The 22,321-nt window shown below is 40.5% G+C and overlaps 2 protein-coding genes across 6 annotated transcripts in view; one reads left to right on the forward strand and one right to left on the reverse strand.

Annotated features, from left to right (window-relative positions):
- The window catches only part of INVS (inversin), an 85,027-nt gene extending 76,080 nt beyond the window's left edge, over positions 1–8,947 (reverse strand). For 2 of the 4 annotated variants that reach the window (XM_032120140.1, XM_032120184.1), the window contains exons 1-2: positions 8,859–8,947; positions 5,158–5,327 (exon numbers count right to left, since the gene is read on the reverse strand). In XM_032120140.1, coding sequence (XP_031976031.1) covers positions 5,158–5,263 — 106 coding nt within the window. In that variant the 5' untranslated portion in view covers positions 5,264–5,327; positions 8,859–8,947. The remainder of the gene's footprint in view (positions 1–5,157; positions 5,328–8,858) is intronic. The other 2 variants (XM_032120148.1, XM_032120130.1) reach the window with 1 other exon arrangement.
- A 60-nt stretch (positions 8,948–9,007) lies between these two features.
- ERP44 (endoplasmic reticulum protein 44) overlaps positions 9,008–22,321 on the forward strand; it is a 47,920-nt gene continuing 34,606 nt past the window's right edge. The window contains exon 1 of one of the 2 annotated variants that reach the window (XM_032120232.1): positions 9,008–9,229. In XM_032120232.1, the coding sequence (XP_031976123.1) occupies positions 9,173–9,229 (57 nt within the window). In that variant the 5' untranslated portion in view covers positions 9,008–9,172. Of the gene's footprint in view, positions 9,230–9,524; positions 9,591–22,321 lie in introns of those variants that run through there. The other variant, XM_032120241.1, reaches the window with a different exon arrangement.

Genomic DNA, 22,321 nt, shown 5'->3' on the forward strand with positions numbered 1-22,321 from the left:
TTTCATATTTCCATGATGTCACCACATAAAGGCAAGCACCTTTAACTTCACGGGTATCAACAACCCCACACATCCAGAGTCTCCAGATCTCCAACAGAGCAATGTTGTCTACAATTACTCAAGGAACACTGAATTTTACAGGCAAGTTAGTTTTGCTCTTTAATTATTCCTTTGTCTGCATGACTGTTGATGCTTCAAAAGGACTCCAGCAGAGGCATGCTGCTTCTTTACACAGTCTTTGCTCTCCCCCAGCATATTATACTTATCTACATATCCAGTAACTGTCTTCTTAATTATAATTTCTATTGATTCACCCAGAAGAAGAATCAAGCAGATTAAATATGAATCAAGGGGAATATCAAGAATTAAAATTCATTCCCTAACTATCAAGCCAGTTATAAAAAACACTGTCAAGGAGAATATTGCCAGTCAGAGCAATCATTTACTCCCTCACTACATTTCTTAGTTCCCTTAAAACTACAGAGTGAATACCATGTCAATCACATGATTCACTCTGTAACACTTTTTTTTGTCTTGAAAGTGTGATTTGCATTGAGAAAATTCTTTTTGCTCTACAAAAAAAGTTCAAGAACATTTCCAAACTCCTCTGTGATGCAGACATAGAAAAATTTTTTTATTCCTCACCTGTGGCCTTGTCTTCTCTGACTGCCACTTCACCTTGAAAATCCACTGGTTTTACAATTAATTCTTATGTCACTAGAAAATTATTAAAAAACAAACAAAACAAGCAAACAAAAAACCCCAAAACCACAAGAAGTCTTCTACTGACCTACATCTAGCTTTCTCAGAAACAGGCTGGTTTTTGAACACCTTTTTGCATTATAATACTCACCTTCACACTGCTGTTTAGCCTGCTCCTCTGCAGATATTGTAGTCCAAAGCATAATTTAACATGTCACTGTTCCCTACCAAAGAGCCAGTTTCTCTAATTAACTAAGTACAGTCACGTGCTCTTCCAGTTTTAGTTCAACATGGCCACGTAGACATCACTAAACCACATTTCACTGCTAATTGTTAACATAACCTCAACAGTGTCTTAGATTACTTGAAGCTGATGGGACTTGAACACTCAAATATATTAAGAGAAATACATACACATTCATTTCGCCCAATAAGACATAAGCACATGGGCTTATGCTCAGGTAACATTGGTTCTTAAATCAGCAGTGTGCAAAACCAGTACCTCTTCCTCAAATTCCAGTTCCCTTTCTGTTATAGAATGCTGGAGGATATAAGATTTAGAGACTGAAGACAAGCAGAAATGGCCTAAAGCTCAAGTGCAATGCAACTAAGTAAAGCAACAGATACCTGTTTTCATTTTCAGTTCCCAAAAAGTGATGTAGCTGATGACAATGAGTTTCCATGACTGTATACAGTCTGAGGGAAAAATGAGCAAGAACTTCAAAATTTGATGCCAGTAATTTGCCTGAAGCTTCTGCATGTTTTTTTAAGGTAAAGAAACTATCTTCAGCTAGCAGTAGGTTTTCTGCTTTTGCTTACCAGGCTCTGTAAGGCCCTTAGAATAGTTAAAATCCTGTGAGCATTTCCCTAAAAGGGCATCTTTGTGCTCAGGCTAAGAGACGGGACAAGGGCTAGGAGCTACTATATCACCATCAGGTGCCAAGGGGGGGATTAAGCTGATGAAAGTCAGTAGCCACAACATCTTGTGAACTTTACAATTTTGCTGCAGCAGATCATTACTTTTGCAATCGTGAAAGCACAGGCAGCCTTTAAAACATTCATATATTAGCATACCTAAAATCTGCTTTGGCAAAAACAAATTCTCTTCACGTATCTGCCTAAGAAAGAAATTTTGTTAGATCCCTCCCCTTTCAAAGTCCTCAGCTCACCAGAATATGCATTCCATAAGCTTATTGCCAACAGAGGTCGTGAACACTACAGAATCCAGGGCCCAAGTCCAAAATTTAACTCTCATAGCTGTGCTTCACCACTTCCTCACACTCTATGAAAGCAGTCATATCAGACTCTTAACATTTCTATGCATTTTTCAGACCAGAAAATGAGAAAGGGCAGCAGGAGGGTGTGAATTCTCCCTAATTATTAAAAGACAGACAATTTCTTGTCACTTGCAAGAATCTTGCCTTCTGCCATATCTGATTTGAGATTTATCCTACCTCCCACAATGTAGAACAGGCAAGAGAGAAGTAGAGGAGGATCAAACAGTAGCACACAACTGCATATTTGTAACCCATAGCTTAGTTAAAATTTACAATGAAACATCAAACAGATATTTAGAAGCATTTGGATGCAAGCAATGCATTAGAATGAGGAGCTGGACTGAAAAGACACTTCAGTATAATGACTATTGTAATCATTATTGAGGTCTTTTAAACAATTAAAACCATTAAAACAATTAGATGCCTCTTCTCAAAGCATTAAATGGAAAATTATCCTGCAAATACAAAATTAACTTTTGCTCTCTTTTTCCCTAGGATCAAAATCATACAGATGGATTTTAACATTGAAGAACTGTTAATTAAAGACATGTTCAGTGTTGTATAAAACACAGGAAAGAAAATACTGTGAGCATTCCCCAGAGCCCAAGAACATACAACTCTAAAACAGTGTGATACAGTACAGGACATTTCTTGCAATGCAAACAATTAGCACACTTCTGTTAGAACACTGGTTATACAATTAACACTTGCCAGGTACTTTATGGTATTTAACCCACAGGATTTTTAGAAAGTCCTGTGATTAAGCATTAGTGGCAGTTAACATACAGAGATACTTTGTTCCAAAGCCCTCGTTCTCTAAATAAATTGTCTACTTACCTTTGATTCTGTCTGTGCCTCTTTCCGGCACAGAGTGTCAAAAGGAACACATTATGCAGAACACACTGTATTATTTCGAACACCTGATCCTTTAAAATTCATCTATACTCTAATTATATGCAAATAAAGCATCTATGTTTGTATACAACCACACACGCTCCACCAAGCTACAGATGGCAGAAGGAAAAATCACCAAAGAGGTTTGAGGGGCTGCTCTAAAAATCCTTTTGGCCAGCCTCTATGCCCCTCCTATGTTAATAACTGAACAGGGAAAGCACAAAGAGGAAAGTAATAATGAATTTAGGGGCTGAAAGGTCCTCCCTGAAAGGAGGAGAAAGTCACGACTTTCCATCGCTGCATACACTGCTGGCTATGTATCAAGGTGCAAAGCTTGTCTGTATTAGGAAAGTGTTGTTCAGCAATCCAGCACACACAGCACACATAACGCTGGAGTACTGTCCTGATTTAGCTGCTGCTGCTGTTGAGTGCAGTCATGAAATTCGGTGAATAGCACCAATTTCTCAATTTGCTTCTGGCATCAAGTTGTACTTTCAACAGCAACTGGTAAACAGCTAAAAATATTACTCTAATGCATTCTTCTTCTGCTAGGCAATACGTGACATTTTTGGTTTGGTTCTTTTTCTTTTTGGTCCAGTTCTGGCAAAAGTAAGGTCTGTGTCATATCCTGTCAAAACATGGCAAAGCAGAAAAGCCAAATTTTGCTAGTATAGCAAATGCTACAAGGATTGTGCCGTTCACTCTCCCAAGCAAAAGTAAAACAGCATTTTTATCTCGTTGCTGCATGAGTGTCATTAAAAGAAGAGCAACTTCCTTATCTGGTTCTAATGGCTGTTTTGTGGTATATTTGACAAGATGTACCAGCAACACAGAAATACTTTTTCCTTTGTGTTTCCAAAAATATGTTTTTTGGCTCTGAGATTAACAAAAACACACTGAAGTCAGAAAAAGCTCTTTGTTGCTTCTGACTGCTAGCCAGGATTTAAAAGCTCAGATTTTTTTCCACCTCCACACGCAGGCAGAAGGATTTTTTAGAAACCTGGGTATTTAAAGCTACTGCGTAGTTGAATCTCACAGGTTTCTAGAAGTATCTCTGTATCAACCACTCATCTGCTGTTTATAAAATGTTTTTAAAAAGAGCAAATAGATAGAATTAAATGCAAACAGTACATGTTTGAACCATCATATGACAAAATAAAGTTGAAGGCCCAACAAAAAAGAACTGTTTCAACAAGTGGAGCTTCTAGAAAATCAGTTGCCTCAAATGTGTTCCTGTTTGAGTCAAATCAGTTCTAGTTATCTTTAGAGAAAACTAGATCCACCTTGTAAGGAAGAGTGCCTTACTGCTTTCTGTACAGCTTGGACAACAGATCCACACAGGTTACCACCTTGCCTTCAACACAGGTCAGCAGAAGATACATAAAGAAACCTGACTGCTGCTTTCATGCTATTAACATCAAAGCCTTCACACCCATTAAAACTGCCAGTTAACAGCATAAATTCAGACTATTATTATTATTATTACTATTATTATAAGACTTCTTATTATTTCACAGTCCTACAACCCTTGCCAAGCTCCAGGAATAGGATTTTCCAAAAAAGACTGAGCAAATAGAACTTCTAGAGTATCACCTGGAATTGCATTTAATCAGAAGCTCTGAAAAATCCAAGTCTTCACCTATCATATGGCAGCCTTCCAAATATATGCAAGACTGTTTTTGGAACACAGAATATATAGTGCTTTTGAAAACTATTAAACTGGAATGCCATATCATTCCCGGAGAGCATGGGAAGGCAAAATCCTGAGCTTTTTAATGGATGGGAATTTTTTTTTACTTCAGATTCAGTATTACTAGATTCTCTCATTACCTTTAATTTCTCTTGAGAAACATTGCCAGTCTATCAGAATCAAAGTAACAAATAAGGCTGGCTCATTTTGTTCACAAATACCACACAGTGACAAGACCTCAGAAACTATAATAAATTATCTGTAAAAACACATTTATCAAATTTCCCAAAAAGCAATTAAAAAAATAAGGATTTGCAGCCAAAATATTTTGGCACAAAGCACTTCTCCAGAACTTCAAATTCCCTGAAAGGGGTTCTATCACTTACCAACTTTCTGGTTTACTTCACAAAGAAGTACCAATCAAAGGCAACAGGTAACAAAGAGTAAGAAAAATCAGTCATATTTTCAGGGCAACATTTATTCTAGAAGCACATATAATCAAGAAATCAAAAATATCAGATCAGAACTGTAAATCAAAACCAAAAAGCCTCAGTTCTGAAGTAATCTAAATGCACCTACAATGGAAACATTTACCTGCTATTAGCCTTTGGAGGGTACTCTTATCTCCATTAACAGCAGCAGCATGCACTTCAGATGCTAACGAGGAACCACTGAAGAGGCAGTTTGCTGAAATATTCATACTCTTTCAAGGTATTACTATAGGTCAGATCTGTGCCACCAGCATTTTTTGTAGGAATTCAGTTCTAGAAAAAAAAACAAAACCACGTCAATAAAAAAGAATTAATTTTATAATGAGTCATTAAAATTACTCAAACAATGCTAAAGATGCTTCTGTTAGAAAAGAAAAAACATGGTTTTCATCTGTGGAATAAATCTACCTCTGGCAAAAATTCACCAGAAAAAAGCCTACATTAAATATATGTATATATTGTAGTTTCATTACCTTAAACACAAATTTCATCCCATAAGCTTTGCCAAAGTCTGTAAAGTGTTTCTCTACAAAACCAACAGACTGTTCTTCAGAGTGTTGCCCTGCATGCTTTAATTCAGTACCCAATAATGTTTGTTATCAAGTATCAACTTATTATAGTCCTGCAGTATAGAACCACAGAATATCCTGAATTGGAATGGACACACTGGCATCATTGAAGTCCAGCTCCTGGCCCTGCAGAGGACATCCCCAAGAGTCACACCATGTGCCCAAGAGCGTTGTCCAAACTCTTCTTGAACTCTGTCAGGCTGGTGCTGTGACCACTTCCCTGGGGAGCCTGTACCAGCCTGAACACTCTCTGGGTGAAGAACCTTTTCCTCACATCCAACCTAAACCTCTCCTGACACAACTTCAGGTCATTCCCTCAGGTCCTGTCACTGGTCACCACAGAGAAGAGATCAGCCTGCCTCTCCTCTTCCCCTCACAAGGAAGCTGCAGACTGCAATGAGGTTTCCCCTCAGTCTCCTCCAGGCTGAACTGACCAAATGACCTCAGCCTCTCCTCATGCAGCTTCCTCTCAAGGCCCTTCACCATCTTCATTGCCCTCCTTTGGATGCTCTCCAATAGTTTCATATCCTTCTTACATTGTGGCACCCAAAACTGCACACAATATTCCAAGGTGAGGCTGCCCCAGCGCAGAGCAGAGCAGGACAATCCCCTCCCTTGCCAGGCTGGTGATGCTGTGCCTGATGCCCCCCTGGACAGGCTTGGCCCTCCTGGCTGCCAGGGCACTGCTGACTCAGATTCAACTTGCCATTAGCCAGGACCCACAGCTCCCTTTCCATGGCACTGCTTTCCAGCATCTCATTCCCCAGTCTGTCCATACACCCAGGTGCAGAATCCAGCACTTTGCCTTGTTAAACTCCATACAGTTGGTGATTGCCCAGTCCTCAGATTTGCTGAGGTCTCCCCATAGGGCCTCTTCACCCTCAAGGGAGACAACAGCTCCTCCCAATTTTGTATCATCTGCAAACTTGTTTAGTATCCCTTCCAGTCATGTATCCAAGTCAATAATGAAGATATTGAAAATCACAGGGTCGACGAGAGAACCCTGCAGAGCCTCACTAGTGACAGGTCCCCAGTCTGATGTCACCCCATTCACTGTAACCCTTTGTGCCTGACCCATGAGCCACTTCCTCACCCATCATGTGATGTGTTTATACAGTTGTGTGTTGGACTTTTTGTCCAGGGGGATACCGTGAGAGACAGTACTGAAAGCTTTACTGAACTCCAAAAAGGTTCCATCAACTGATGCGTCACCTGACCTTACTTCCATTGGGCTTACACCTTCTTTTGTTCCATTAGCTCCAAAAGAAGATCCCTGGTCAGCCAAGCCAACCTTCTACCTCATCTGCTTGACTTCTGACATTTTGGAATTGCCTGCTCCTGTGCCCTTAGGAGGTGGTGCTTAAGAAGTGATTAGCACTGATGGACCCCAGCACCTTCAAAAGCATTTTATCAGGGGAACTTACTATCTAGTTCCTCCATTTTCTTCACATTTTACCTCTCAACAAATAAACCAATATATAAGAAATCCAGGGGCAGCAGCATAAAATTCAGTAAATACCAAAGAACCTGCTGAAAAACCAGAAACGTCCCAATAACATCAACAATAATTTTTACATAAAACTGACTGCATACAGACGAGAATTAATAATGAAAGATGTTCATAGTTTCCAGATGAACGTAAAAGTCACTTCTGCATTAAGTGTTAGTAATCATACAGGTGAGAGAAGCAACCCATTATCTCTACAGCAATTCTTAGTAAAGTTTCATGATTCCATTGAATGGGCATCAGAGAAGTTCTGAAATATGAAGAGGAACTACAAAAGGAAAATTTGTAACATTCTTCAGGTATTTTTCTCATGTATATAGCAATCAGATGAACTGCTGTCTGGAAGACTTGCTTGATAAAGATCCTCATTAACAAAAAATTGGGCATTCAGTCAATAAAAATAAAGAAATAAGTAAAAGATCTGCTTATAAAATGCCACATAATTGGCACTATCTGTAATACGCATCATATTACTGGAATCGAGTAAGTAATTCACTTTTCTTCTTTAAGCTAACATGTAGAAAAAGATTAGCCCTCTCAAGTCACTTAAAATGAAGGGACACTCACATAGACTCCAAGACCTCTTCAAGGTACGTGAAATTTCTTACCAAACAGTGGTATGTCTACTTTGCATTATGCAGATAACAAGAATTACATATTTTTTCTATTCAGCAAAACACGAGGTTGTTAAAATTTAAACATGATAACACAATCATGCTATCAAATTTTATTGATACAGTTTCCAAGTGAAGACTGAGGTTTGAAAAAATATCAAAGACTTTTCAAACGTGAGTTAGTGCAGAAGATGTTCATTCCACAGATCAAAGAGCACAAATTCTTAAGGTAGTCATAGCAGAAGTGATAAAAGCCAAGTTTCAATTTCAGACTATAAAAAATACATGACTTGTATTTTGACATATGCGTATGTGAGTGTTTGCAGCTCATGAAACTGACAGGCCATAAGATTTTTGCAGGGTCACACAAAGTCTGAGCCTGTCAGGCTTTCTTTGAAACCAAGCCAGTCTTGACTTGAAAAAGGCTGATGTAAAGGATTTTCTTTTGAATGGTGTTACACCCCCGTCTCCCTCCTTACACTCGTGTACATATTGGACACGTGACAAACGCAAGGCGCAGCTTTCTGTGATTTCTTTGAGACAGCTCTGCAAGCTTTCAGAGCATGTACGTATTCTGTAAGGTCCAAAGTTTTACTGGAAGAGGGTGAAGCCCTGAATGTTGGGTGTTCTTCATTTTCAGCATTTAGAACTGAGAGAGTGACAGAAAGCGCAAATCTGCTGAAGCGCCAAGGGATAAACATCAACGATGACGTTCCACTCAAGCTGAAGTTTCCCAATCCTCCCAGCAGCCGCTCTGCCCCGTCACACACAGGCTCCCAAGCAGAAGAAAGTTGCCTCCCAAACTCTAAGGACACGAAGACCACAAGGCGCACAGCACCCAAATACCCTTCCTCATATTCCCTACGGGCAATTCCGTGCGGCCAGTGCCGGCGGCTGAAGGTACAAAGCGGGCTTCAAAGGAAACGCGGACAGCCGCTGGGGGCTGGCAGGGAGCGATCCAGAGCGGAAGAGGGTGCGGTGCCACGGGACACCCGCGCCACCACGGCGGGAAGGGTTAACCCTGCCTCGCCCAGACCGCGAGAGCCGCCTCCCTCTCTCCTTCCTTCCCTCCCTTCTTCCCTGCCCAGCGCTGCAGCTGCGCCCCGTAACTCACCTCCACCCCGCCCTTCTCCTCATCGGGGTGCCGCTGCCTCCAGGCGCCGCCCCGCGGGCAGCCCCGGTGCGCCCTGGGATCCACGCCTCCTCCCTCTCTCGCTCTCTCTCCTTTCCTTCCTTCTCCTCCTCCTTGCCCTCCCCTTCCCGGAACTACGGTTCCCGGCGTGCCCCGGGAGCGCGCGGCGGAGCGCGGGGCCCCGCGGTGGAACTTGCCCGGGTGTTTCCTGGCGACGGGGGGAAGTGGAGGAGCCGCCGCCGCGGAGAGTGGGAGCCGCGCTTCTCCCCTCCCCGCTCCCGGGCGCCCGATCTACCATGAGACCCGCCATCTTCCCGCTCCTGCCTGACCCTGGCTGCCTTCTGCTCCTCCTGGTAAAAGTCGCCGGCTCCCCGCTGCACTTCCCTTCCCCGCGCCGGCTCGGGCAGGGCGGTGCTGGGGTGGCCGGCGGGCCCCGCTCGGGGTTCGTGTCTCGCTCCCCTCCCCCGCCAGCAGGTGCCGGCGGCTGGGAAGGAGGGAGGGCGGAGGGAGCGGCCCTGGCCACGGGGCCCGGCGGTGTGGCCGAGGCCGATAGGCTGCGCGCACGGGGTGGGGCCGCGCCCGGGCCCGGGCCCGGGCCCGGGGCAGTGGCCGGGTGGGCGGTGCGGCCTTGCCCCGGCTCCTCGGGGGCCGGAGCCGGCGCGAATGGCCGTAACGGAGCCCCTCTGCAGCCCCCTGAAAGGAGGCTGTGGCCAGGTGCGGGGCGGCCTCTTCTCCCAGGCAGCCAGCGAGAGGACGGGAGGACATGGTCCTAAGCTGCGCCAGGGGAGGTTTAGGTGGGACGTCAGGAGGAATTTCTTCACAGCAAGGGTGATTGGACATTGAAATGGGCTGCCCAGGGAGGTGGTGGAGTCACCGCCCCTGGAGGTGTTCAGGAAATGACTGGATGTGGCACTTAGTGCCGTGGTCTGGTTGACATAGTGGTGTTGGGTCTTAGGTTGAACTCGATTGTCTCAGAGGCCCTTTCCAGCCTAATTGATTCTGTGATCTTTAGTTGTCAGACTACAGCTTTTTTTTTAGTTTTTTTTAGGCTGGCATTATGTGCATGACCTAAGCCACCTGCCGGCTTTGCCAATACACAAATGCAATCACTGATGTGTGTGTTTTGTGGAGATAAGTTGCCTGTGTTATACTTCTCTTTTTAATTTTTGTCTTTTTTTTTTTTTTGAACAGGCTGATGTGGTGATTCTTACTTTTCCAGAAATTTATTGGGCCAGATTCTGGACCTTTCATAATATAAGTGACTTGCAGAACTAAGGGGGACTTGTGTGAATAAATTTTAATAGGATTTTTCTCTTAAAATACTAATGAGTTTAATCAATCTATTTTAAACATTTCGGAGAATAAAATTGGCCAGAAAATTAAGAAACAATTGGAGATAATGGTAGATAGAACTCTAGAAGTCTGAAGAGGAGTACACAGTAATATAGCTGCTAATGAATGAATGAATTGGTTAGGAATGTGAGGACACATACATAATGAACAGTACAAGTATTCATTATCCCTTTGTAATGTGCACTTTCTACCTGGATAAGCTCTGGTTAAAGTATTATGAACGTGCTGTCGTTTCAGGCTTAGGAAATACATGTGGTTGGTGGGGTTTGAAAAAACACATTTGAAATGTATATATATAGATGACAATACCGTGCTAAATATAAGATATATAAATATATGAGAGACTGACGTGAAGAACCTCATACTTTTCAGTCACATCTGTGTATTAAAGCAATATTGCTTGTGTGCTAGATTGGTTTTCACTATTACTTCAAATACAGACTACTGAGCAAAACCAAGGAGTGTGTACTTATAACGACACCATGAATGTGTCCATTAAATGGACAAGTGCAAATTTGAAAAAGTGGGCACAGGTTAATGACTTTTTCTTTCTTCATGGCACAGTTGATCAATCCAAATTTAGTAGGCATCAATTAGAGTTAGGTTTGCCAACAGAAAAAAACCAAACCAGGAAATAGCTATGATCTGCAACTTGTCTGTATTTTGTCTGCTGTTTCTTTGTGTATGGGTCATTTAAACCCATTTCTAATGTGATTTTTTAAAAGACTGTGTACATAAAAGTTTAAGAAAAATACAGACCAGAGTTGTTTTTAAAAAAATACAATTAAGTATAATGTTATCTGTGTGATTATTCAGCATCATTATATCAGCCATGGCCCTGTGTTGTAAGATGCCTAGTTACATGAATCAAGCCAATGAATCATTCTTTTTAGCAGATTATTTAAGAGTTTTGGAAAAGTTGTTCTCAGCAGTCTGGAAGTGTGAGGGGATCCTCTTTCTTTAGAAGGGCTGAAAAAACTTTGTAGAAGTGTGTTGTTTGTTTTCTTGCGGTATTCAGAGTCCCTGGTAAAGTGTATCAGATTGGCTTTAAAGTTCTGGTAACTTTGTTTTTCTTGTTGCCATCTGCCATAAACACTCAAGACCAGCATTGCAACTTGGCCTTCTGGTCCAGGTCCGAAGGATGTGCCACCTGACAGAGTCTTTTGGGGCATGGCATATTTTGTGGCTAAGAGAGCTTGTTAGTGTTACGTCCATGGTTTGTAGGGCAGAATACACAATGATATGTAGCTGCTAAAACAGCTTACTAAGCTTCATGGCTTAGCGTAGCGATGAAGTTAACGGAAATTCTTTACTTTTCCAGGCTTTTGGATAAGCATATTTCTTTTCCAGATGGGGATTTAATATGCTGCAAAAAAGAAGAAAAGGTGCAATGTCAAATCAAAAGAAGTTCTCTTGTCTAAAGTTTGACAGTAGGAGATCACTACAATTGTAGAGATCTTTATGTCTCACGCTAGTGTTCTTCGTCCCTGGTGTCACTAGAGTTTGGGTTGACAGGAGGGAGATTGCAGTGCAAAGGGATACCTGCAGTCCCAGCACAACTCTTTGCCCTTCCAGCTTTCCAGCACTGTACTGGGCTGCTGGGACTTGAAAAGAAACTGGAGTGAGGACAGGAGAGGTACAGGCTGGCACAACCCCTGCCTCAAGATCTGAGTGGAGGGATGAGCAGTGCACAGCACAGGCTGTAGAGGGTCTGGTACAGCTGTTTGCAAGACTGGAATAAGAGATGCATGATAATGTCATGTGGGCCCTTGAGAGAGTAAGATGTTTCTGCCTTGTTGGTATGTTGCTTAATACTGGGTAGGACAGATCTTTAAGATCAATCCAAGACAGTGGAATAAATGCTGATGGGAGAGTGGCTCATCACATTCTCCCCTAAGGCAAGGTGTGGTTCTTTGGCTTCGCTCTATCCAATCATTCTGTATGTTTGCCTGTACTCACAGTCAGGTATACTTTGCCTGTAAAGGAAATTCTAGAACAAGACTCTCTTGCACATGGTTCTTCTGCATGTGTTTGAGAGGCACTTGTATTGCTCAGTGCTTCCCTGAAGCTCATGCACAGTGTCCCTGAGCAATAGCTGTGACTGAAGGAAACCACCAACAGATAGTGAGCAAAATGAAGAGGGAAGTTCCTAACTGGAAAAAATGCTGTAGGGTAATAGTTTTGTTTCTTGTTTTACTGCCACTGCCTTCCATGTCTTGATAATATGACACCAAGTACCCAAATAATGAAAGTAAAATGAAATAAAAATTGTCTTTTAACTTTAGTGTTAAATGTGTAGTAAGTTGCCCAAAGAGAAGTTGAACTCTGTACATTTTATGTCTAGAGCATATTTCTGTGCATTTGCCTCTCTCTGCATTTGTATAAGAAAACCAATTTTGTAATTGAGACTGCTGCTCAAAATACTATGAATACGAGCATGAGTCAGAAATTGTAATTGCAGGCAAAATTTAGACTACTGAGCCTTATACAATGAAACGGGTTCCCTCCAAGAGTAGCACAGGACTTCTGAGTTTTCCATTATCTGCCATTATTTCTAAACAGTGAAATAGTAGGTAACTGAGGAACTTTCCCTTTTGGGCGGGGGAAGCAGGAGAGTCTTGAATTCTTTTGAAGACAACTTGCATTCTTTGTGCTATGCCATATGATGGGCAAGTTTCCTGTTTGCAGTGCTCAGAAGGGAAAAGAAACGGAGCTGTTTCTTGGAACAGAAGACTCGAACAATGCTGGAAAATGTATAGATGAGTTATTGACAGTAAGATCTCAGAGATTCTGTTGCTGGTGGCTGTGATGACACACTCCTTGGTTTTTCTTTTGACATCCTTACTGTTCTTCTCCATAGTCTGCTTTGGTTTTTGCTTGGTTGGTTTTTTTGTGGTTTTTTTGGCAGGACAGTTTTCTTTAGCAAGAGACTGGTCCTTATATTGATTTCTCAAGAAAGCAGAATTACCACATTCTATGTGTTTTAACCAAACCTCTTTCATTTGAAAGACTAAAGGATTATATGCTGCTATTCAGAAGAACCAATTTTCCACCTTGCAGGCTTGTACAGCTTCCAGATATATTGTTTGCTTAAGGGGAGGGAATCGTCTCATGCATAAGGCAAGTGTACAAATATGCTGTAAATTTTATACCAGACCTTCTTCAAAACCTCTTCAGGAGAGTCTAGAGGTACATTCAAAAATAGGTGCTTTAATAATGGAGTGGATTTGGATGGATGCATTAGCAGTAACTTGTTCATTGTTCCCCCTGCCCCATTTGAGAGTGAGTTCTCTAGTGATCTAGAGGAGGAAACACAGGAACATTTGGGGACATAAGCAGAAGCAATATAGGGTGTAGAGATCAGAGTCTAAGGAATATTTTCTTCCAAAACTCCGAACTGGAGAGAGCTCCTCTGAGAAGTAGAGGAGGAGAGGTGCATTATGGAGAATTAGGAAGGGAAGTGAGATCAAATTTCCTTTTGAGAGTTCTGCCTTTACCCTTCTCTTCTCCTTGACATGTCTTCCTTCATCAGGAGCATCCTAATCATTGGTAGAAACACATGCAATTTTCTTTTCCAAAACTGTTGGTAATGTCAAGTGCTCATATAGTCTAATTTAAAAAAGTTAATAGATAAGATTTTAGAAGTTTGAATAACTTTAATTTTATTTTTAAGTTTACTGTCTCTCAGGTATTTCTTTTTACATTGTTAAGAGTTATTCTGCAAAGTTACTGCTATACTAAACACTAACTCAGAATGGTTTTTTCACTGCTGGTTGAGGATGCTGTGTTTTTCCAAACCAGCTGTAGGACTGTTTCCATGTTAGATCGTGCTTTGGTAAAAGTGCCTTACAAAAAGCAACAAGGCATATTGCAAAAGAATTCTGTAATTTTTCCTATTTTTATATATGCTACTACTGAGAATCTGACTACCCTGGTAATACACCCTTTATAGCTAAGAGCCATTCAAACATGTGCAAAGTTCCAGTACTGTATCCTCCAGATAAACACCTGTGACTTGCAGCTTCTTCTAGGAGTGAACCAAACCTGGAGCTCCTTCACATGCATGCACATACACCTTTAATGGTAGTGATCCACAAGATCTGCTCTTTATGTGGCTAATAGGACATAAATGCTGTCATCTGCAGTGACACTAAGCACAATGTGAAGTGCAGTGCTCCTTGCCTTAAACCATGTAGTGGTTGGAATGGCGAAAGCAAGGAGGACAGAACATCGTGCATGGTTACCTAAAGGCAGGTGCTCTGTGCATACTTCAAGCAAATAACCAGTAATTGTATATGCAGCACAAGGTTTCTGCTGAACACAGTAAATCTTTCATCTCTTCTTATGGTGGATATTCTAGGTTTCTTCCCTCCCTTGTTTCTTGATCTATGTCTGCCTTTGGCAAGAAAGCTTTGATGGAGGGGAGTATTGAGAGTCTCACTGTATTTACAACTTGGTAGAATCAAGTTGTAGAGTTCTGGTTTTTTGCTTGCCACTGTAAGTTTGATCATTTAAATCGGTAAGGACTTCTTAAAAGTCATCTGGTATTACTTCCTGCTCAATGCAAGACTAACTTAGATGGGATTGCCCAGGTTTTTTTCCAGTTGTCTTATATAATTCCAAGGATGGAGGTTCTGCAACTTCTCTGGTCACCTGTTTTAGTGTTGAATGAAAACTGTTTTCTTTGAAAAGTCTGTCTGGAGATGTGGATTGTGTACATTGTCTCTTGTCCTGTCACTGCATCTTTGGGAAGAGTCTGGCTCTGCCTTCTCTATAACCTCTGATTAGGTCACTCGTAGCAGAAGTAATAACTTTTCCTTAAGGATGAACAAATGCAGCTGTCACAGCCTTTCCTTGTATAACCTGTTCTCCAGTCACTATTCACCTTCATAGCCATCTGCTGGGCTTCACTTCCATATGTTAATGTCTTGTACAGGCGGTCCCAAAGCTGGGCAGAATCCTTCAGATGTGCTCACACAAGTGCCAGATGAAGGGAAAGAATCACTTCCCAAGGTCTCCTGGTTACGCTTTTGCTAACATGGCCCAATGTGTGGTTGTCTCTGCTGCAAGGTCATGCTGCTGACTCCTGTTCAACTTGCTCCCCAAGACCTTTTCTGCAAAGCTGTTTTCCATCTGGTTGGCTCCCAGCCTGTATGGGGTTATTCCACCAGAGATGCAGGACTTTGCCTTTGTGGAACTTCGCAAGGTTTCTGTCAGGCCATTTCTCCAGCCATTTGAGTATCTCTGAATAGAAGATATTCCCTCTATCTTGTAAGCCACTTCACCCAGTTCCTGTATCCTCAGGGAGTTGCTGAGGAGGCACTCTGTTCCATCATTACTATAGACAAATCTTACACCCAGTATTGGTCTGGAGAAACTTCCTTAGAGGCCAGTCAGATGTGGTATCTTTGGTTACAGCCCTTTGAGCTCAGCAGTTCAGCTGCTGTGTCACTCACTTTATAGTTCACTTATTCAGTTCATGCATCAACAATTTAGGTCTAAGGATCCTTTGAGGTGCTATGTTAGAAGCTTGCTAAAGTCAAGGCAAACAATGTCCAGTACTCTTTCCTTGTTTACAGAGCTAAATGTCTTGCCACAAAAACCAGAATGATTTACTGATTCCAAGTATATGCTGGATGGATGTGGCTTCTGGAAAGAAAATTGGTTTCCATAATTCTCTTGGTGACCCAGGAAAAAACATTTGGTCTGGTTTTATGGCTATGTGTATGTCCCACTTGCTGAAGAGCTTTCTAACTTGGTCTTTTACTCATGTGAGCAATGCTTCTTTTCCCTACAACTCTTCTATAGGCTCAGACCTCATCAGTATAAAATCAGCCAAAGAAGCCAAAGACAACATTGAGCGACTAAGCCTTTTCTATGTACTCTGTCTCTGTGTCCCCTGCTAGTTGAGCAGCAGGCCTACAATTTTCTTACTCTTCCTCTCTTCCTTCTGTTGCCAGCATACCTTAACATCCTCTCTCAACTCCAGCTGAGCTTGGACTGCTGCCTGCTCAAGCAGTGTTTCTCTCTTCCTACCAAGTATTTTTGTTACCTCTGCCTTCTGTCTGCTGCCTTTTTTTCTTTTAAAACCTCATCCAGAAATTCTGTGTTAACCCATGGAAGTCTTCTGCCAATGTTCTGCTCAGTGGAGTGGATTGGTTTTGTACTCTGAAGAGGTTCTCCTTGAAGGTCATTAGGTCATCTTCTGGGCCCTTTTGGATTTTAGAGCCGTGTTTTATGAGTGGACTGAATTAAGACCCAAGTGCCTTCAGGTCTTGTCACTTTATTCAATGGTTCTGTGACGTACATAATTTTAGGTAAAAAATAAATGCCATAGTAGATTATAGACAAGATTTAATGTGAGCCCCAGTCATCTATGTAAAAATTGCATTAGCAGTGACAATGAAGTGAAACACAGGAGGCCCAAAGTTTTGTTTCCTGGAAGATGTGATTTTCCACATTTATGTGTTGGAGTCTCCCAGCTGCTTCACTTTGGGACCAAAATGAAGGATTTTGGGCATATTGTTTGCTACATTGTTTCAGAGCGAGATACTTCTCTGTGGCTTGTATTTCTTTAATGACTGAAACTTTGTATCTTAAATGATGCTCACGAAACAGGAATCTGAGCAGAGCCTAGAGCTCTAGAAGTGGAGAATAGTAAATGACCTGGTTCCTTGGCATGTGTTTTTGCAGCCAGCCTGTCTTCTGTCTTGTCTGGCATCAGTGATTCTTGCCTGTTTCTTGTGTATTTCATTGAGGTGCATCCAAAAAAAAAATGAATGTCTGCAAGGGTTTTTTGGGTTTTATTTTCATAGATTTGTGAAAAGGAGAGAAGAAGAGCAGTCTAATCTCTGTTGTAAAATAACTGGCAGTAAAGCTTATGTTTTGTCTCCAACTGGATTTGTGTGGCAATTGGGCATAAACATAGAGAGAACTTGTTCATTAGGAACTCTGCAAGGAAGTATTTTGAAAGGCAAGAAATAGGTGCCTGTTCCAATGGTCTGGAAAAAGAAAACAACAGCTGTGATAGTGTTTTGCTGCTTCCCATAGCTGTCGTGATTATGAAGTGATGATATAATTAACTTTCTCAAAAGCTGCACAAAGGGAAAGCTTTTCAGTGATGTATCTGTATTTGTAATCCCAAGAAAAGCTTTTTGTTCCTTTAGTCAGTCTATCACTTCTGACTCTCATAGTTTACTGAAATCCCCTCTCTTAACTCTTGCTAGAAACACTTAGCTCCTAGATCCTTTGCCAGTCATAAAAATTATGAATTTTCATAAATGTGTGTATGAAAAAACTTTTTTCCTCTTTTTTTTTTTTTTTTTTTTGCCTTCTCCCTGTTGAGTCAATTCACTTGGGATTTTGGACAAAATAACTGAAAGACAAATTGGTTGCTTCACAAAGGTAATTAAGACAGTATGTGGTGCAGGGGGTGAACAGTTAGGGGTTCTTTCATACTAATGATCCGTTAATTAGTGAAGGGAGCTCAGCGAGTGTGCAGGCCTCTCAGGAATTACCATTGAATGGCATTTAAATCTGCTTTGGGTAAAAACGTATAATTGAAGTGGGGAAAGGCCTTTTTCTTTTTAGGTTTTTTTTCCTGTCAACATAGGCCAGCAGAATTTGCTAAACCAATGCAAATGTGTACATATAATTGGTGTTATACAGATAATAAATATTTTTAAATAAGCCAATAAATGGCTGTGATACCTTGCTGAGGATTTTGGTAACAGCTGTGGTTGCAGCAGCCTTCCATGTTGAGAGCAGTAAGATTGCTACATGAAGCTGGTCGATTGCAGAGCCAGAGTGTCCGAAACTTGCTCCCAATTCAAGCACTGCACCATGTTAGTGTGTTCATACTATTTTTAGGACCAGTCTGGAATACTTGCTTGGATGTTTTTGTGGGAGTCAGCTTGAAGCTGGCAGGTTTAATATTCCTTGAAGAGAGGTAGACCAATCTCTGTATGATCTTCTTTTGTGCATTTCAAAATATCTGTGGCATGTGTCCTGTCCTCTGCATTATTTATTCTCCTGCTGTCCAGAGTTATCCAGGGTAAATTGACTGCATATGTGCAGGCCCATAGCAGCTGTTTAGGGCAGAAAGAAAATAGCTCTTACACAGTCTGAAATTAGCCTCTCATTCTTCAAGGTATGTGCAGCTCTGGTCCTAAAGGTGAATTTTTCTTTTCAGGTTCAGGTAGCATTGCTTTAATCAGTGCTCTTCCCTAGAAGATAGCCAATGGATTAATTGTAAAAAAGTATCTTTTTTTTTTTACCTCCTCATTTGAATTGGGAGGTTTTAGCAATGCCAACTTGTCAATTAAAGTGCAGCTGTGGAGTAGTATTTCTGTTACACAGAATCACTGCTTATTTGGAGAGATTTTATCCCTTATCCACTCATATGTCATTTTAAGGTAGCAAATAACAAATGCTAGCCTAAAAATTGAGGTAAAACATTTGTTAGAGACAACCTAACGGATGTCCTGAGAGCTTTAATATACTATGATTGGCAGTTTGCAGGACTGTGAAAGTTTGTGGAGTTTGCATCACAGTTATGCCTGGAATGAAGAAAATAAAATAACTAAAATAATGTAAGTTTAGATTGTGTCCTAAGTGGATTTATTCTAAAGTTCAGAGTTCTTATGTTAAAGGAATGATAAACAGAGGCAACAAAATGCCATTGTATTTTAGAAAGCTTGTAATTTTGAAATTCTGACATGTTACTCATTTTGATTTCTCAGAAAAAGAGGGAAGAGCAACAACACCGGACTGAATGTCAGTGGTTTTAATGTATGGGCAAACACTTCATACACTATGAATGGCTGCATCACAAAGTACTGTTGCTGTCTTTTGATAGTTGTACAAACAAAACCTTAGCTTCTTGCTGAAGTATTAGGAGATAATTTGATGAAAAGTAGCGTCTCAATCATGCTGAAGGAAAAACAAAATCTGTAGCCCAAGAAGTGTCTTAATGATACTGAAGTATTACTGCTAAAAGCTCTGGATCTGAGGTTAATAAATTGGGTGCTTACGCGTGGGTTAGTTCTGGTGGAGATTGCAGAGCATAACGTGACTGTGTAATAGTAGAAGTGGAAGATGGTAAGAATTTAACTTGAACTGCTAATTGTCACAGAATCATCCATATGTTTGCTGCTCTGCTCCATTGTTTAGTTCTAATCATCATCCTCTTCAGCATCAAATAAGGATGAGTCAGATCAAGGTGGTTGTGATTCTGTGCTTTCAGAAGGATTTTGTTATTCAGAAGTACAAACAGGCAGCTGCAGTAATGTAAATGGTACAGTGGAAACAGTGTTATCGAAGACTGGCTTGTCCACTTGTCTTCCCTTATGTTGACTTCAGAGTGCAATTTAAACCAGTATGTTTTGCATCCCTTTGGATACACTAGGTGAGGAGAAAGACAAACAAAATACTTAAATGAAACATACAGCTGGGTCAATCTGTTGCTTTTGCTACCTTTTTTTCCCCTCTTGACCCAATGCCTCAGCTGCATGGTTTAGAGCAGTGTGGGTCCATTGTGGGTGTTTTTCTCATGGAGGGACAGTTGATGTGTGTTTATGGTAGTCCTTAAATTGGCATTTGAGCAGTTGGGTTCACTACTTCATACCCACTCTTAAAACAAGTTCCAGCCTGAAAGGTAAAACTGAACAGGTTTGTCGTTGCTTAAAGTTCCAACCTTTCTTGATAAAGCAAAGATCTGGAGAACTTCGTTTTGGAGCAGAAGAGTAAAAATTTATTCTGCATTGCAACTAGATTGTGTAATTAATAAAAAGTTAAGCAGCCAGAAGTGCTTGCATGTTGAAGTTGATCATTTCACTTTAAGAAAGCTGGTTTTGTCTTACTGAAGAATAAACTCAATATGTAGTTAAATTTGTCAAAATAGAGATTGTGTTTATTTTTAAAGTAGTAGAATGTGTGTAGGCAGCAAGGATGGAAAATTCTATTATCCACTGATACATTCAATCCTTCAGATTATTCCAAGGTAGCAAACATTTATGTGACATAAGAAATATAATTTCTTGTGGAAACACTACATCTACTTTTGGTTTCTTCCTTTAAGATTATGCTTTAAAGGAGGGATTCTGAGTTCCATGACCATTCCTCCCACAGAATGTCATTAAAGTTTTTGTTTCAATATGCATTTTCATCACCAGTCCAAGAATGAACAAAACATAAATATATTTGTATTATTTAAAAAAAATAAAAGCTTATTTCTTGTTCTATGATAGCCCTGTGTAAAAACTGCTAAAGGGCACAGGAAAGCCTGTAGATTATAATGAATAACAGGGTAGTATGTTGCTTTCTGTAGTGAGGAATGGAGTTACAAGTATGCAGTCTCCAAGGTTTAAACTGTCTACAACAAATTTTTTGGTAGTGAAGAAAATAGAGAACAGGGTCTTTTTCCTTGACTTAGTGAAATGGGGCAGCAAACTATTCTGCTCTGCCAGCCTTACCAAAGGCTTGACAAGACCAAGCTGCCCTTTTTTTCATATTGCTGGATCATGCCTTATCAAGTTGAAGACCTTGAGGGTGCTGGCTTTCATACACAGCAACAGCTGCTTAATTTGTGCTAATCATTTTGGAGATTGCATTTGTATTTTATGTGTGTTACTCCTTCTTGAAAGTGTATCTTTGTGTTGTTGCCAAATAATCAGAGCAGTTGGCAATATGGAAAAGAAAGGGTTATCGGAACATGAGGTGTTTTTTCCTAAAAAGCTGGACAAATGTGACCTTTCTTTTTCAGGGGAGTTCTAGTTGCTTGTGTAAGAGAAGCAGCTTGGTAAATAAAATATCTAAAAATTCAGAGTTTTCAGTACTTTCCTGGGGAGCTGAATTAATGGCTTGAAGTCTGTGAAACAGGCTTTAAAGTAGATTCCTATTTGTGAAGATGTGGAGTGCTCTGAACATTATTCACAAATTAATACAGATGTTCAGATATCTGTTTACATCTTTTGAAGGTGTATGGACTGTCTCTATATGGATGTATAAGGCAAGGAAACCGGTGGATCGTAACCCTGACTGGAAAGATTACTCTTTTCCCTAGAGGCCAAGAGAAATAACTGAAAGTTACAAAGAATTCAACTAGAAATATATTACAGGTCTTATCTCTGTGACATTTTTTTAGACATGCCTCATGTAATTTTTTTGAGCCCTCACTTAAAAATTTCTATAAAAGACCATAATCCATAGGTTTGTGCCAAAGACTTGAGCTTTAGAATTGTGTTTGGGTGCATGATTCTGCTACTAATAGCTTTATGGAAAAAAATGCAGTGTATGGGACTGCATGTTGTGATAATGATGTTTAATTCTCATCTCTGCAATGGACGTTTCGAATGAACATCTTGTGTCTTCTAATGATAGTTCACAAACTGTTGAGATGTTAACATCTCCGTTTTCTGGAAAGCCTTGGTGCTGTGGTATCAGGCCACTGAGAGATCTCTGCGTCTGTGAACCATTCCCAGTCAGACAGGACAATACTTCAACTCCTTTGCTTGTGTGTTAAGTTCAGTTTTAGGAACAATTAGCTGCGAGTTCTTTTTCCTGATCTGGCATGTCAAATCCATATAATTTGCATTTTCAAAGATAGCGTTATAAATTGTGAATTTTTCTGTTTCCAGTATTTTCATTTGAAGATAAGTTTTTCAGTATTAATAAGACTTGCATCTACACCAAATATTCCTTCCACACACTTAAAATGGGAATAGACAACAAGATACGTGGAGGACAAAAACCTGCATTACTTCTTTTTAATGTGATGGTCTCTACTTAGCTCTGTGCAGTTACAGCACTGTTTGGCTGAAACAGCGAAAAAGTGAGCTATCAAGGCTGAAGAAGCAAGTTTACTTTTCTAATATATATATATTATCCATATTTCAGTTTAGTTAGATTTTTTTCTGTTCTCCTGAACATTAAAAACTACAATCTTTATTTTAAGTACCTTATTTTGAGCATTTTAAATTTTCCTGACTAAATTAAAGATATGACTCTTTAGTGAAAAATTATAAGAAAATTATTTTTTGTTATCCATTTAAAAATTGCTCTGAAAACTTTAATATAACCAAGAAGGGATCATT

Source organism: Corvus moneduloides, chromosome 1 (genome assembly GCF_009650955.1).
Source record: "Corvus moneduloides isolate bCorMon1 chromosome 1, bCorMon1.pri, whole genome shotgun sequence".
In the NCBI taxonomy this organism is placed as follows: Eukaryota; Metazoa; Chordata; class Aves; order Passeriformes; family Corvidae; genus Corvus; species Corvus moneduloides.